General features: G+C 38.8%; 1 protein-coding gene across 6 annotated transcripts in view; it reads right to left on the bottom strand.

The window, feature by feature from the left end:
• SNTG1 (syntrophin gamma 1) overlaps window positions 1-17,944 on the bottom strand; it is a 510,494-nt gene that overhangs the window by 28,597 nt on the left and 463,953 nt on the right. For all 6 annotated transcript variants that reach the window (XM_039525348.1, XM_039525349.1, XM_039525353.1 and 3 more), the window contains one exon: window positions 11,842-11,934. In XM_039525348.1, the coding sequence (XP_039381282.1) occupies window positions 11,842-11,934 (93 nt within the window). The remainder of the gene's footprint in view (window positions 1-11,841; window positions 11,935-17,944) is intronic.

The raw sequence follows: 17,944 nt of genomic DNA, 5'->3' as shown, positions 1-17,944 counted from the left end.
ACAAGCACAGAATGTAGGTATAGAGAGAATCACAGTATAAAAAGGATGCCCAGAGTAGGAAAGTTGAGCTTCCTATGGGAAACTCCAGCAGGAACCACTCCCATATTGATGATCAATCCATGAGAGAGCCAACAGACTCTAATATCATCTAGTATCAGAGGGGTAGCCGTGTTAGTCTGGTTCTGTAGAAGCAGCAAAGAATCCTGTGGCACCTTATAGACTAACAGACGTTTTGCAGCATGAGCTTTCGTGGGTGAATACCCACTTCTTCGGATGCAAGTGAAGAAGTGGGTATTCACCCACGAAAGCTCATGCTGCAAAACGTCTGTTAGTCTATAAGGTGCCACAGGATTCTTTGCTGCTAATATCATCTAGGAGCATGTGAGTATGTCTGTAGGTATGACTGGTACATGGTACTTATCTTTAGGAATTGTATATACTATGACATTTATAACTTTGTTGGTAACGTTAATAAAACTGCTAAAAGATAGATGCCTATGGTTTCATGTCTTCCTATGGACTTCAGATCCAGAACAAACTGTTGAACTTTAGACTGTAGCTGCCAGAACCGAATCCAGTGCAGTATAATTAACATTAAATAGAATAAAAAGCTACACATGGAAGGATGGTACTGCAACACCATTCGTAAATGATGACCAGAGGAAACATGTAGTAACACCCAAACGTGTGAAGGAGAGGAGGAAACAATACTCTGAGAGTCACCTGAATGATGCAACTCCCTTTTGGGTGGAGTTGCTGACATATGGTCCTAATGTTGTGTCTGAGTCTGATATACCAGAGGAGCAGATGAGAAATGCAGTCCAGGGTAATGAAGAACAGTAGGGAAGTAGGACCTGAAGAAGTGACAGCAGACCTGGTGAAAGTCTTGGGCAAGAGAAGCATAAAATGGATGAGAAGAATAGTTAAAGGTGTATGTTGAGACAAGAGAATTCTACAAGATTAGCGCAAGCCTATCTTACTCCCAGTACATAAGAAAGGAAGTATCCGTTGAGGGATAAAATTACAGTTGCATGGGATGAAGATACTGGAGCACATCTGGGATATGGGGAATAGGAGACTGGAATAGGAAGAGGAGTTCAGCTTTAGGAAATGATGAGGAACCACAGATGCTATGTTTGTAATTCAGCAAGTGATAAAGAAGTGGCTAGAGTATCAACAGGCTAGCTTCTGAGCTTTGATAGACCTAGAAAAGGCATACAGTACAGAGGAGAAAAGGATGCTCACACCAGTGCTGAGGAAATATATGTGAGGATTTAATAACTATGGTGAATACACAAGATAGATCACGTAAAACAGTGATTTGAACATGTTTTGGAATGACATGCTCTTTTGCAGTGAAATTCAGACCTCATTATGGGTCAGCCCTTGGCCTGCCACTGTTTTTTATGTTGATGGACCACATCAGCAGGAAGATCGCAATGGAAAAAATGAGAAACTATGATCACATAGCAATAAAAGTATCCTCAAAAGTAGCTTATGGGGAAACAGTAAACCGGTGGTATGACCCAACTAAACTGGCATGGGATGAAAATGAACATGCCTAAGACTGTGGTCATGTGGGTCAGCAGCAGTGCCATGGGGAAACTGGACAGAGATTATGGAGTGAGACTAGACCAGCCTGGCCTGTCAAGTACCTTGGCAGCTGGGGTAATGGAAGACAGCAAGCTTGAATGTGAGACACAGTCCAGTCCAGGGGAGAGCTGGAAGTGTGTGGAGTAACATTTCAAGTGTTGCATATGTCATTAAGACTAAAAGCCCAGATGTACAGAACAATAAGGCACCCTGCAATGCTGAATGGTGCAGAAGCATAGGTCCTAAAGAGACAGGTTCGACGCCTACAGGTGTTTGAGATAAGATGTCTTTGCTCTATTGAAAGAGTTACATGAAGAGACTGATTTTTAAATGAATGAAGTCAAAGTGGAAGTCAAAAGTACGTGATGTGGCTGACAAAATCCAAGATGCACCACTTCGCTGGTTCAGCCACATACAGAGGATAAATGAAGAGGACCTGCTCAAGACAGCATTGCAGGAGAGAGTGGTAGGAAACAGATACTCAGCCAAAGCTGTGGAAGTGATGGATGGATTGCATCAAAGAAGATGGTAAGGAAATGGACCTTAGCGCTGCTTCGGACACATGAGGGTGGCAGATACTTGCATGATGACCCAACCCCAGATGATGGGATAAGGGGAATATGATATACGTGTGTGTGTGTATGTCTATGCTATTGTGCTAGTCCCTTGGGGATGTGAACAGTTGGGTGTAAGCTAGAGCAGCGATGATTCTGCTATAACTTAAGTCAGGGCATGCACTGACTCCCAGATAGCCAAAGAGTATGAGCATACAAGGTGGTTTACAATCACCTTTGCATCCCCACCCCCAAACTATACTGAACGTAATTCGACCAGAGCTCAGGATATAGTCCAAGGAGTCTAAGAATAAAGCTTTATGTCTTAAGGATATACTGCTCACCTTTATCATATTTCAACTTAGGAAAAGGCAAGGACACTTTACATTACTTTAAACATAATGGAAGCCGATGTACTGTAAAATTATATGTCAGTAATATTGCATTGTTGAAAAGGTCTTCTGCTCTGTCTTGGAGATGGTATTTTGGAGATTATGGGAAACATGTCAGGGGAACATGCACTGTGTAATTCATAGAGAATAGGGTTGGTGCATTAGTCACTTTAGAATGGAAAAAATCTATTTTGTTCCCTTTTGTAACATGGGTATGAAACTGAGACGGGGATGAGCTGAACTCTGAATCCACTCATCTCTGATGGGCCATGCTTGTCATTAGGAAAATAAATCTGAAAAAAGTTAAATATAAATTATAAGTGAAACCCATCTGAATATTTAAGAAATTTTGAAGTTAATCATTTATAAATAAGATTGCCAGGCATCTGTTTTTTGACTGGAACACCTGGTTGAAAAGGGACCTGGCAGCTCTGGTCAGCATTGCTGACCAGGCTGCTAAAGTCTGGTTGTAGCACAGAAGGGTTAAGGCAGTCTCCTTGCCTATGCTGGCTCAGTGTGGCTCCCAGAAGCAGTCAGCATGTCCGTCTCTTAGCCAGGGGGCCAGGAGGCTCCGTACACTGCCCCTGCCTCGAGCACCAGTGCCGACTCCACAGCTCTCATTGGCTGGGAACCATGCCAGTGGGAGCTGCCGGGGTGACATATGTACACAGTATGCAGAGCCCCTGTCCCCTCCACCTAGGAGCCAGACATGCTGGCTGCTTCTGGGGGCCACCTGAGGTAAGCGCCGCCTGGCCAGAGCCTCACCCCAACCCCCCTGGCCCAGGTCAGCACCCCCTCCCGTACCCTAACTCCCTCCCAGAGCCCTCACCCCAACCCCCAGCTCCAGCCCTGAGTCCCCTCCCACACTCTGAACCCCTTGGGACCAGCCAGAAGCCCCTGCCTGCAACCCAAAGCCCTCATCCCCAGCCCCACCCCAGAACCCACACCCCCAACCAGAGCCCTCACACCCTCCCACACCTAACCCCATGCACCAGCCTGGTGAAAATGAATGAGGGTAGGGGAGAGTGAGTGACATGGAGTGAGGCAGGGCCTTGGGGAAGGGGTGGGGCAAGGATGTTCAGTTTTATGTGATTAGAAAGTTGGCGACCCTATTCAGCAAGATCCATGGTGCCAAAATGAGCTACACTGAAAGGATGTAGAAGTGTATCCAGATCATTTACTGTACATCAAGAACCCAAGATGTGATGAGCAACATGTTCAGTTGGGATTACATTCACTGAACGGAAAATAAAAGCAAATTTAAACTATAAACTCTTGGCACATGGTTGTACAGTGCCCACCACAATGGAGCCCTGGTCTCAACTAGGCCTTCTAGATGCAACTGAATTACCAATTAATGACAATAACTAGCTGACATTGCTTTCATTAAAGAGATGTAGAACCTGATGTAACCTTTTGCAATTTTGCAGAACCAAGGGAAACATCCTCCACAAACACACACACTGACAGCAGCAGCTGGGAAACTGAAACAGAAAGTAAAATGTTTGCCTTACACTCTTGAACTTTGATGTATGTCTATCCACACCACAATTAGACATTTGGGCTTGGGCTGCAGCCTGAGCTCTGGGTCCATCCCACCTTGCAGGACCCAGCCCAAGGCTGAACATCTAAACAACAATTAAACAGCTCCTTAGTCTTAGCCCCAAGAGTCCGAGTCAGCTGGCACAAGCCAGGTAGGGTTTTTAATTGTACACTAGACATATCCTAAGAGCCTACGGAAAGGAAAAGGAGCCTCTGGGACTTCAGTGGTCCATCTAAATTAGATGCCTGAGATTAAGAAGGCCTGTAGCAAAAGTGGAGATGTTAACTGGCTGGTAGTCTGACAGGCGTGCCTGGACAGCCAAGAGGAAGGAGTCCTGCACTGGTCTTTTGAGTTCTGTTTAACTTCATTTTAATAGAAGAAAGAAAGAAAGAAAGAAAGAAAGAAAGAAAGAAAGAAAGAAAGAAAGAAAGAAAGAAAGAAAGAAGAGTTCAGTAACAGCATTGTGTGTGATATCATACATCTTAAATAATGTTAATGAAGTAGCTTAAATAAGCTTTTAAACTTTCCTCAAGGAAGATGCAAATGGCAGATATGCCATGAGTACAGTTAAGAACCATCTGAATTAGCTTCACATATATGCCAGTGGCACCATAAACATTTTTACACAATATGCATACTGACAATTTGAGTTGGCACTTCTTGTGAATTTGTCCACATAAACCACTAAGCAGGTGGCCTTTTCACCACAGTGAGCATGTGGTAGAATTTAATCTTAATTAAACACTTGCTAAAATCATTAAGAAGCTATATATTGTAGGGCTCCATTACACTGTAAATCTTGAATGATAAAAAAGAACATCTCTTGCTCTTGAACTTTAGATCTAGAGACTGCTTTGAAGAATAAATACTTCTTTGAGTTATAACTTTCCTATATCAAAGGGACAAGAGAATTATATCCTTCCTTATTTATCTTTTAGGGCCATCAAAATGCTACTTGGTGGTTTACAAAACTGGTTGGGTGGGTAATTGATATTTTCCTGTAAGGTTGGAAGAATTTAATTTAACTAGCAAGTGTTAATGGCTGTTCATTCAAATCAAAATAGCTTGTTTGTAGAGCAACATAAACTGTCAAAAAGACAAACGGCTGTTGGCTCTGTTTCTCAGCTGTCAGCTAGAGAATGAATGAGAGAAAGCAGGAGAGATTTAAGAGAGAAATGATATGATTTATATCAACACTGTTTTAATCACTTCACACTATGGATTTATTTTAAATAACACAGTTTCAATAGGTTTCATATTTATGTAAGTTTTTGCACAGATTTATAAAAATGCTTTCTAGATATTTTTATTGAAATATGACATGATCAAGTTTAAACAGGGGCGATACAGATGAAAGTCTATATTACTGAGTTAGGGCTACAAATGAAACATTACTGCTCATTAAATGATACTAGACAATGTAGCAACCCGTGGAGATTTTTTATGCTTTTTTGGCTTGGAAGTGTAAGTTTACACAGAGACTTGCTTACATGTAAACACACATATAAGTTTCGCTAGTGGCTTTCTTCTTTGTCACATTTGTGAAATTAAGTCCATTATTTAGCCATGATATTGAATAAAATTTTATTAATCTACAAAAAAATCAAGTAGTTAAACAAAGGGAAGTGTGATAATTTGGGATTCAGGTTGTAAGGAAACAAAACAATTAAAATGCTGCTATCTTGTTTAAATAACTTAACTGTCAACACAACTGGATAAGTGTCCATTAATGAACTGGAGAACTATTTATCATACTGGTCCAGACTCTCACTCACATGCAGTTATTCCATGAGTAGTCCCATTGATTTCAATAGGACTATTTGCTTGAGTGACTACTCACCATTGTGAGTAAGGGGTGAATAATTTGGCCTGTTCATAGAATATCAGGATTGGAAGGGACCTCAGAAGGTCACCTAGTCCAACCCCCTGCTCAAAGCAGGACTAAGCCCCAGACAGATTTTTGCCCCAGATCCCTAAATGGCCCCCTCAAGGATTGAATTTACAACCCTGGGTTCAGCAGGTAAATTCAAACCACTGAGCAAACCACTGAGCTCTCTCTCCCTCCCTCTATCCCCTGTTGGATGTAATGGAAGGATTTCACATTTTCATGGTGACTGTGGGCTCTAAAGTAGTTTTCACATTTAAAGAGGCAGATTAGTAGGGCACAAATGAGGAGTTACAGGGTCCCTATGCACCAGAATATAGAAGAGGGCTTCTCAAGTGTGCTGAAAAGAAGACACCTGAGTAGAATGAAGGGAAAAGGACATGTGCTCTATGATACACTAATGTGCTACAAATTAAAAGCCAAACTTGCCATGAGGACTACTGTGTATTTGTACCAATAGATCATTAAAGATGAAATATTTAAGAGTCTACAAACTTGATTAGAGATTCCTCATCAGACTCTTATAGAGCCAGTTTACTTCAAGAAAGATTACTGGGGATAGTCATTAAGAGCCCAATCACATATTCACCTTGAGCTTTCATATGTACTTTGAAAGTATGATGCATAAAACGGTAATAAGAGCAGTACAGTGAGCTAGCAAGGTGAAGTTGAAGTTCTGGTAAAAAAAACCAACCTTAAACTCAGTGCAAACTCCTAGGAATGTTAATATCCAGCAACAATTATACCTGGAGATTTGGTTGTTTTATCTATACAAGTAACACATAATTTTTTGCCTTGCACAATGACTTTTTGGGGAGACCTATTTACACCTTGTATAACTCCAATTATATGATGGGGTTGTCATACTATATGAAAGACAGGGCAGAATTTGGCCTTTCTTCTGCAGCTAAGGTTTGACTTGACATAATTCCTGATCCTTGCTGGACATACATTATTACGCTTTCTATGTAGATCCCACACTAATTTCCTAATCTGTCTACGGTGTCATCAGCCATCAATGATCTTGTTTTCTGAGCTTGCTAACAAATATATACAGTGTGTTCTTCTTCTTCCTGTTGGCTGGTTTCTCATCAGTTTTTATTACATATTATTTATATATGTAGCACCAACAGTGTGAGGTTAGTTATAAAATCTTACCATTGGCTAAGTTGCAAATAGATAGGAAATTCATAAGCAAAGATGTGCATTGAAATTCACCAGTTTTTATATATATACACACACACCTCTACCTCGATATAGCGCTGTCCTCGGGAGCCAAAAAATCTTTCCGTGTTATAGGTGAAACAGCGTTATATCGAACTTGTTTGATCCACCAGAGTGCGCAAGCCCGCCTCCCCGGATCGCTGCTTTACCGCATTACCGAATTCATGTTATATCGGGGGCGTGTTATATTGGGGTAGTGGTATATATATATATCTGTGGTCTTGAAGTATAGTACACATCTTGATGCAAGAAGAAAATCAGTTATCTCAAACAGACTATTAGACTAGATGGATGTCCTGTTCAGGCACACATAACAGTCATTATGCATTTAAGAGCCAGGCCAACTTCTGAGGTTCTTGTTCTAATATCCAAGTTTAAGTGTTGCTTTTTTTTTTTAACTCATTTCCCACTCAGCAAACTCCCACTGACTTAAATGGATGTTTGTCTGACTAAGGTCTGAGTAAAACTGGAATAAGGAACTCCGAATTTGTTTCCTGTTAATTAATCTTTTGGAGAAAACATCATAGCACCTTTAACTTTGTAGCCGGAGAATTATCGGATATAGGCAAAAGGGACCTCAGTTTAATGAAGACCTGCCTTGATAAGCAAACATGAAATTGGTACTAAAATATGCTCAGCATAGACACTGAAGAAAATGCATTTTATAATAGTATCAGTGCCCCTCCTAGCATGAAAATGTCCTATAGAATCCTGGAGCTGCAACAGCTTAATAAGGCCCTATCAGAAAAAAGTCAGTAGTAGAACTGAGAAATTCTCAGTGGTAGCAAACCACAGAAGTTTGGGAAAGATTTTCTTTGGGGTTTCTGTTAAATGGAGTGTGATGTGTTTCAAATTTAGGGAGCTGTATTTCATTTTGGGGCACTCAGCTCAAATTTCCAACTGCTTTTTATTGGTTCCAAGAATTATGTTTCAGAACACAACAATAGTCCTATTGATTCTGCAGTGGAAACCACAAGGGATTAGTAGAAACCAAAGAAGATCAGATGAAATATTCTAGTGGAAAGTGCTGGAATTTTAACTAGGAGAGCTGAAGCAGGATGTCCCTTGGAGCCCTTCTGGGTTCTGATGCTGCAAATGAGGGAGGGATGGAGGCAGCCATCTCTTCTGAAGATGTGGCAGGTAGAAAAGTGGGCTATCCAGGTACCCACCCTTGAAATACTCTGAAAGGGGAACAAGGATTGGCAGCTGCCCATAAAGACAGCAGAAGTGGGCTCAGTACAGTGCTAGAATCATGAATTGTAATGGCCTATGATATACAGGTCAGACTAGATGTTTTAATAGTCCCTTCTGGCCCTAAAGTCTATGAACATATGAAAGGGGGTTTGCATGCCAATCCACATCCAAGAAAATGAAATACTCTGGGAGGGAGAGGGGGATTGAAAATGAAAATGACAAAGGGATGTGAGCCTGGGGCTGCTTGGTGAAAATGGAATCAAATGACTTGTATGTGTTGGTGGAAGCAAAACTGGGCCAAGCATATGCCAACACGGGCATATATATAGGTTCATATCTGCATTTTTGGCTGGTAGTGAAACTCCCAAATGAATTCAAGTGTCTGTGACAGGTTCTCTTGTGTAAGGTTCTCATAACTCTTGTCTGAAGTTTAATTTAATTTCTTTCTGAAATAATCTTTTAATTAAAAATGAACAAAAGTCAAGTATTCTTTAAATTATTAATATCCTTGTGCCAAAATAAAAAAAATATATATTGGAAAAAGTATTTTTCCTCACTGCAGTGTTCATTAATGAACATGTCTAGTGACAGCTGAAGCCGTAAAAGGAATTTTATAAAAATCCTAATTTTACAAAATTACAATTTACATTTTTATAGGACAGGTTTTTTTAAGTTTAGTTTCATTCACATTGCTGCCCTGAATACTAATCTCTGCTTTGCATTGTTTCCATCTGCATCCTTCCTGCCTAGCCAAAGCTCATTTTTGAACCCTCCAGCAAAATGAATTTGATCACTAGGCAGAGATATAATAGTTTAACTTAAATCATCTTTGCAAAATTATCCTGAAAAATTATAAACACTGGCTCAAAACTCAGTCACCTGTTCTCACCATAATAATCAAAAGCTGAGCAAGCACTCAACTCATGAAATTTAGCCTCTTTTCAGCCTGGGAAATGTCTGTGAATAGATCATGATTTCCTTAAGTTTATTCATTATTCAAATTCACTTGATGCATTTTTAATGAGCTCCAACACCATCTTTAATCCTGTGGATATATTGTGAACAGTTTACTTGGTGTATCTGAGCTTGTATCAGCTAGCTGGAGATGAGTCACACAAGCTACATGATATTCTTTGTGCTCGCTGATTGGATGAACATCTCTCTTATCAAGTGGAAGTTCTGGAGCCCTAAATCTCTCAATAATTTAGGGAGAAGGCGCAGATACACAAAATTATGGAATTTCAGAAATCTCACTCTCTCATCCACTCAGGCCTTTCTCAAGGGATTCTTCCTAGAATAATTTGGCTCCTGTAAAATGCATTTGCTGGGTGCAGAGGTTACAGCCAATATTTTCTCACTACATTCATGTAAAGACATTTTCTGTATATGTACAGTTCTAGTTGTGAAGGGTACTGTCAGATTATTGTCTAACTCATTTAACTGCCTAGGTCACATGCCAGGGCATGGAAAATTTCTTAGGATACTGGTCTCCTTCTGGTGTTAAGCAGTGTTTCATCCAGACCCAATACACCAAGAGCACTACATTTACCAGTTGGCAATTTTCTGTCATTCTCCCCCAGTTGTTACAAAATGTGTGTGTGTCTATTCATAGTTGTAGCAGCAAAGGTAGTGGCACCCTCTCTTTTGGTTGCATCTAGCAATCTTATATGTTTTATGGTCCAGATACCAGCTTGGGCCCTAGCACTGCAGCTTTGGGATTGCATAAGCTGAAGAACTCTGAGTAATAGCAGGGCTAGCAAGTGAACCTGCAGCCATATACATCCCAGATTCAGTCAAGGTTAGAAAATCAAGCAGGTTGTGTGGCAGTTCCACCTGCCAACATTTGTCCAGGTCTGCTGGCCTTTTATCTGGGCCTATTCTTTCCACCATCTGGCTCAGGCGCTCTGACAACTGCCACTCAGAGATGAGAAAATCAGTTCACCTTGGCCACACTTAGAGAGAGCAGGAAGAGCCTATCCATCACCTTCCTGCTTTGGGCCCTCACTCTTCCTTTGCTACTTCTGCCCCCATTTCCAGACACTATGTAAGGAGTTACCCCTTTGCCTAGTGACTCTTACTTCCTAGTCTGTGCTTTCCTTTCTTCCTTTGCATGTGGCCCATTGGCAGGGGTGGGGTTAGGAGGGACACCAGTTCACATATAATTTACAGTGCCACACTTGGATATGGACAGGTGCTTGGCTTTAAAATTCCCAACCAAACTATATCCCCACATTCCTGTCAAAACACTGGTCAAGGAGGAAATGGTAAAGATGGCAGATTGCTGTGGCTACTATTGCAGGACCAGTCTTTGTCTCATCCAGCCTCTCCTTACTGTTGCTAGAGCTATTGTTTTGGAGCTCATTATACCCCTCTGATTCTCGCTCTACTCCCCTCACCTCCTCTCTCCGACCTCCTCCCCTCACACTCCCAAACCCACAAAGCAATTACGAACAAAATGTACAAATGCTCATATAAAGCACGTTTAAAACTCATTATCTCTGAGTCTTAACCTTTTTTGTGAGGATTCATGTGAGCAAAACTCAACTGATTTAATGTGCATGGAAAGTGAACACAAAAGTACATTCATTCTCTAATTCAAGCAAATAGTCAAGGAAAGATACTCATAGTATTTTGTGCAGCTCTATGAGAACTTGATCCAAGGTGCAGTGAAATCGGTTGAAAGACTCCGACTGACTTCAATGGGCTTTGGATCAGGCCAATAATAATCAGAATGTGAAAACTGACGATAATGTAGCAACTTGTCTGTCAAAACAAATTACTCGCCTCAGGTGACTGAGTGAGTAGATTTTTTTTAAGGCTGGGTGGGAATATTACAAGGCATACAGACAGTGGCTGAATCCAATGGCTGCTGTCTGCTCCTTTCTAGGTGGCTGATGTACCTGTGTTATCCTGATGGGAAAGCCAGAAGAGGTACTCTTTGATCAAGATATTTGTGTGATGACTTTTTGCATTATAAAATTACAAACACTACACATGTAAATATGAAATAATACATATTTGAAATTGCAATAATAATCATACTTTCTACTAGTGCAAAGGGAGATGGGGAATGCTGGGTTCTCTTTGAGGAATTCCTGTGCCATTATGGATTCCTACAGGATGATTTATCTTTAAAATTTGGTGGAAATCAGGCAACAGCAGGAGAATGACATCAACCTGAATCCATTTGGGCTCTCCTGTTAAATTATAGTATGAGGATTTGACACTTGATCAGGGTTACCACTGGCTTCTCTGTAACAACTGCATTACAGATTGCAACATCCCATATCATTCAGAAACAACCCCCCAAGATTACAATAAAGTACAAGGGATTTGACATATCATGGCCTATACTGAAAGAACACATTTCAAGGATGGCTTAACTCTGCATCTCAAAACATAATATTTGGAAGAAGAATATTAGTACCATATTGGATGCAGGTCTCAGACCTTTACCTTTGTGGCAGCATCAAAACAGACAAAGCCCATGCCAAAGTCAATGGTAAGCCCCATAAGATGACTCTCCAAAACACAGGCATATGTCTTGCACTGCAAAAATCAGAAAACACAGTTACTATACTAAGTAGCACTGCACTTGTCTGTTAGCTCCAGTAAGTTCTCTTTGTTTGCTCCAATGCACACATCTCAAAATTATTGTCAGAGAAAGGATTGCGCATATGTATTAGGTCAATTTCATCTCTGATGTAGTTCAAATTAGTGGATTTACACCAGAGAGGAAATTGTGCCAATACAATATGAAGAGCCTTTCATTTCATTTTGAAAAAAATAAAATAAAACATAATTCAACAGTAATTGTAATGGATTACTGTAGCAACTGATAAAAAGAAAGTCTCATTTTATAGCTAATTTTTTAAATGATTTTAGAAGATAAAACAGAGTACCATCACTAAACCTTCTTATATCCAGATTTAGAATAAACAAACAAATTTTCGTTGCAAACACAGTTGAGATACTATTTGCTTTTTTGTTATCTTCTCAACCTCAGTGGAACAATATGGTGAAAAATAATTTATGCAATCAAAAGAGAACTTTCAGTGTCGACTAACAGACAATATGTAGCTCTAACCATAAGCTTCTATGGGAAAACCTTGACATTTTAAATGGCATTCATTCTTTGGTTTCTTTTTTTAAGAGCATGACATTTTGATATATGACATAAGAAATCAATTAGTGATATTTTCTTGATCAAACTGAGCTCTCTACTTCAAAGCATGCTTCAGGTTCATAATGGCAAGCTTGCATTGTTCAACACAAATTCTGGTTTCCCTTGTCAAAAATATTTAATTATGTCAAAATCTGATACACCAAAGTGCTTTAAAATGCCATGTTTCATACAGCTGCATGACAAGGGAAATGTTTATGGGAATTTTACTTTTCAGATTAAAGTCAGAGACAATTAAATCCCCCAAAATCTTTGAGCTGAAGACCCTAAGCAAGAGCACAGACTACAGGATTTTTCATTTTCATCCAGTTCATGGATGTTAATACAATGTGCACACTGTGTCACCGGACTGAATATTAATTATTAATATTTACATATGCTGGTTATTGTTGTATTGCCTTTATGAAGATACTTATTTCTATGGAACTGTGACTATCCATGGTGCTGGCTTCAGAGATACCACAGGTGTGGACACCATAGGTGAATTCCTGGCCCCATTGAAGTTAATTGAAACATCTGTATTATCATCTGGAACATCTGTGTCATGAGTTTTTTAACAAGTCTAAGACCTTTGCCCCCAAATGTAAAAGCATGGGAATTGTGGGTGTTCAGAGCTTCCAAAAGCAAGGCCATGTTTAGTTAGTGCCTGAATATGTATTTAGGGGTTTACTTTGAGAAACCCTGGTTTGGAAATGTTGACCTTATTGTCTCCTTAAATACAGAAACTTAGGATAGAATTTTCAAAAGTGATCAGTGTAGATCTAACCCCCTCTGACGACAATGGGAGTTTTATCATTTACTTCAGTAGGAGCAGAGTTAGGCTGACGCTGAGAGTTTTTGAAAATCTTACCTTTAATATTTAGTAGTTTTGTGTCCTGGTATATTATTGCATCTTTAAACAATTTGCACTGAAATATGTTATATAGCAGGAAATCTGACAATGACAAACACTATAAAAGTCAAGCGCTAGGGTATTTGGTTGTTGTGAAAAATATGCATTGCAGATATTCATATCACATCTTTTTGACATTTTTGTTACTGTAAATGCCATTGAATCACATGAACAAAGTGCTATTTTGACATTAACATTGCACCACATAAGGGGCACCCTAAATAAATAAATACACACACACACACTCTTATTTATTTACAGCTACAAACGGGATGGCTTTACTTTTTGAAACACACTTAAATGGGCAGTCTCCTGAATACAAGGACCACAAACTACTCCTTCTTTGTAGAAAGGTTCTTCTGCTCTAAAAGGATGAACTGTGAACACCTGCTTCTTAAATTGCAGGAAACATTTATTACTTGATATACTATTCTAGGATTTGAACACTGACTTTTTGAAAACTTTAAGATAAGTATATTTTGTGGAACTGAAAAAAATACATCTTGTTTAGTTAATATGCTGGCTGATATATAGGTATACTACTTTCCTCTCCAGGATGGAATATGGTGACAGCTGCATCAAGGCACATACCACAGTTAATAGATAAATTGTACAAGCATATCACATAATTCAAGTCTTTCAGCTTCAAATATGCAGACCTCTAGCACCTAAACTAAAGTAACATCTCCATTTGTTGTCATTAGGGCAGATATGAAATTTTTATGCCAGCCTCCAGACAGGGTGAGAGAAATGATAGAACAGTTCTAGTTCCTTCTAGTAGAGAGAAGTTGTACACACACACTTCAACCATTCAATGATGCAAAATGTAAACTGCAATTTATTTTGATGTGGGCCAATTCATTACAAAGGTTAACTAATGCTTTGTTAAGAAAACTCCCACTTTTATTAAAAAATCAGGGTTTCATTTTGTAGGTTTACCTTCATATTTTATTTGTTGTGTTTGCAGAAGTGAGAGGCAGTTTTCACTGCAAATGTATTGTAAAAATGTTATTATATTATAAATATTAAAGCTTTTTCCCCTGGGTCAAATAAAGGGGAAAAAAGATGATTTTAGCTTTGGCAATGTTTCATCCCATTGAGAGAAAAAATGGGTTCACGTTTGTAAAGTAACACATTTCACACTAGATCAGTTTTATGAATTCCAAGATATTGAAAATCCCTCAGGTTTTGCATGCAAAGCAAAAATTGGTAGGTGCAGAGTTCTATTATCAACTCACTAGAAGATGTATAAAACAACAACTGCTTTATATACATCACTCCAGCTACCTTAAGTAAACATGAAAACTACACTGAGGACTAAAATTTGTCTTTTTCTCAGACTGCTCCAACTTAGCTGACCTCCTATTCCAACAGCATATTCAGCAACTCTACACATATGGAAGATCAGACTCAATCTATCACTTCAGACTAAGGTTTCCGCTCAACTTTTTTACTCCTTGAAATCTTGCAGAGGGATCTAAAACACAATTAGCAGAGTAAAAAACAACAACAACATAAAAAGGGTAAAAACTATAATGGCCTTTGACCAAATGAGATTTTAAGGTCTTTGGGATGGGGCCCTCTTTTGTTCTGTGTTTGTACAACAGTGAACACAATGTGGTCCTGATCCAGGATAACTAGGGCTCACAGGCACCGTAGTAATACAAATAATAATCCTAAGTAATAATTCATTATTACTGAATTGTTGCAGTGAGTTTGGAATATGCACTATAGGATAAAGGTAAACTAGTTAACTCTATTTATTCTGGATGTCCTCTCATATTGAATTGCTCTGCTGTCTTTAATTCAGCTCCTCCTTCATGAACTTGGAGAGAATAAAATGAACAATACTACCCAGGTGCGCGGAGAATGACGAAGTTATTACGGCTTTAAGACAAACCTTAAAGATGTACTAAAAGCTATAACATATGATTACACATTGATTATTGGTTTCCTTCATAAAAACATGAAACCTTGTCAAAAATGTATCCCAAATAAACAGCCACAAAATATTTCCTCTGTCAGTCCAAGTGCACTCCCACAGTATGGAATCTTAAGCTGAGTCCATGAATAATTCAGGAGCTCAGCTCCAGAAGATGACAGCCCAAAGCATTATGTTCCTCAGACCCTACGCCCTCCGTTCACACTACAGTTCCAAGGAGGTGTTTAAATTATGAAAGGCGTGATGTGCTGTGAGCTTATTGTAAGCTATTTCTGAAGCTTGGAGAACCTGAAAACACTTGGGTTATAGGTTCAAGAATCAATTCAGACTTTAAAACTCAACTTTTCAAGCACAACATTTCCATGGGGGCAAACTTTAAAATGTAATCACAAGGCAGGCTACACAATACTCATCTTCTGAAGTGAACAGCTATCATAAAAACAAGAATGATAGTAAGAAAGCACATAAAGGAAGCCCATAAAGCAAGGAATGAAACATTCAACATAAAATAGTAGGGACTTCAAGAGAGACTGTCAGCTGCATTCAGTTGACTTCAGTTAATTTGAACATTAGTATAAATGCTGTAGATGTCTTGGGTTCTTCTCACATTTTAAAAAAATGCTATAAGACAACAGGGAAAATGACCCCCCCACACACTATCTATGTGACTTCTGTTTTTTCTTTAAATATCTAATTATACGCATGGATGTTCCTTATTGCTCTATAGAAAACTAATTAACTATAACATACTCTACAAAGGCACCTCTACCAGTATTATAAATTGCATGACATGTCAATAGCAAACTGGTATCAGCTTTATTATTTATTTGTCTTCCTGAAATCTTAATTTTTCCTAAAGGAAGTTTGTTCTTCACTTGTGTGTTAGAAGTTGCAGAAGCTATGAACTTAGGTCACAGTTCAGCAAGGTACCTGTCTGGGGCTCACGAGTAGTCCCATTTACTTTAGTGGTATTTCTCACATGCTAGAAGTGTGGTAAGAGCTTAGGTACCTTGCTGAATTGTGGTCTTAATCAGGTATATTTTTAAATAACTCTGTTTGTAATAAACTCTATGGACTGTATTCTTTGCTGTTGTAAATTGGCATCGCTCCATTTACTTCTATGGAGCTAGGTTAATTTATACCAGTAGAGAAATTGTGCCAATATATGTGTGACTATAGTAGAGTCCAGCCTACATTTGAATGATATTTTTAAAATGAAAAATTAACAAAATCCTAAATTTAATTAAAATGTAATAAATATGGATGGCTCGTGCAGAAATAACTGCATATACCTGGGTTTGCATTCAAAGTTAATTGTATATGCAAATAAGACACTGAATGCAGTTACCCATTTGCTTGTGCACGTGACTGCATAGAGACTTGACTTTAAATATCAATATAATTATTATTTGACAGTGCCCATTTATAATTTTCTGATCACCCATCCATGAGACCCCATTTTGATTTGAACCTAGCTCTCTCCTTGTCAGAGAATGATGAAACTCATTGGCACTTTGTAGAGGCCAGTCATGCCACTTCTCAACTAGCACCGACAATCTATTATGTGTTTGATGATAAATGTGCAACAAAATTGTGGGAGGAAGGATTAAGTCACAAACTATTGAAAGAAAATTAGAGCAAATTAAAAGTAATTTGGATAATGGAATTGGCATCTTATCCACCCTCTTATTAGGATGTAGGAAAAAAGTTCACATATAACACTAAAAGTGTACATACAAAAGATTAAACTGATTCTGTGAATTTTGGTTTTCAGTCAATTTCACAAATGATAAAATATTTTACTGTTGCTAGTTCAGTTTCTCACATTTGCTATAGCCAAAATGCAGCCTTGGCACATAAAAAATATTTTCAGCTCCATAAAGATGAGATGTGCTGATCACAGTGGGGAGATGTGGGAATAAGACTGTTAGAAGAGGTATTACTGAGGATACTGGAGCATATTGAATACATTTGAAGTATAAAATCTAAGAAGTACAGCCAAAAATCAGAAGCGGCACAGCAGGTACCCATATAAGAAGGGACAAAATTGAAATAACTTGAGTGCTGATGGTTATTATAGATGTTTTGTTATATTTTCTTTTGCGGAATGCCCTGTAGTGCAGTTACAAACAGTGCCTCCGGTAATGATATGAGAAGTAAGAGGTATCATGAGTATTTCTGAATTAGGAGATTATTTGTTTTGTTTTGTTTTTTTAAAAAAGAGTGAAACTGTATCTACATTTTCCAGCACAGTAATGAAAGTTCAAACTATTCCTCTAAAATGTAACAGAAAGTAACATTTTAAAGTTAAAAATTAGCATTTCTGAGATTAATGGAAATAGCTATTTGCATGAAAAGTAACAGAACTTCTACCAGTTTTATAAACTAACCTTATTTCATCTCAGCTCTGATGGTTTGAGATCAGGAGGGTGTTACCATATATAAACATTTAACATTTTGTTTAAACAATAAGTGCCAGATATTCAAATGAGGGCACAAATGATGTACACACAGAAACTTGTCTTTGAGACAAACCAGCATG

Source organism: Mauremys reevesii, linkage group 2 (genome assembly GCF_016161935.1).
Source record: "Mauremys reevesii isolate NIE-2019 linkage group 2, ASM1616193v1, whole genome shotgun sequence".
Lineage (NCBI taxonomy): Eukaryota > Metazoa > Chordata > Testudines > Geoemydidae > Mauremys > Mauremys reevesii.
This window is presented reverse-complemented; position numbering and strand designations above follow the sequence as displayed.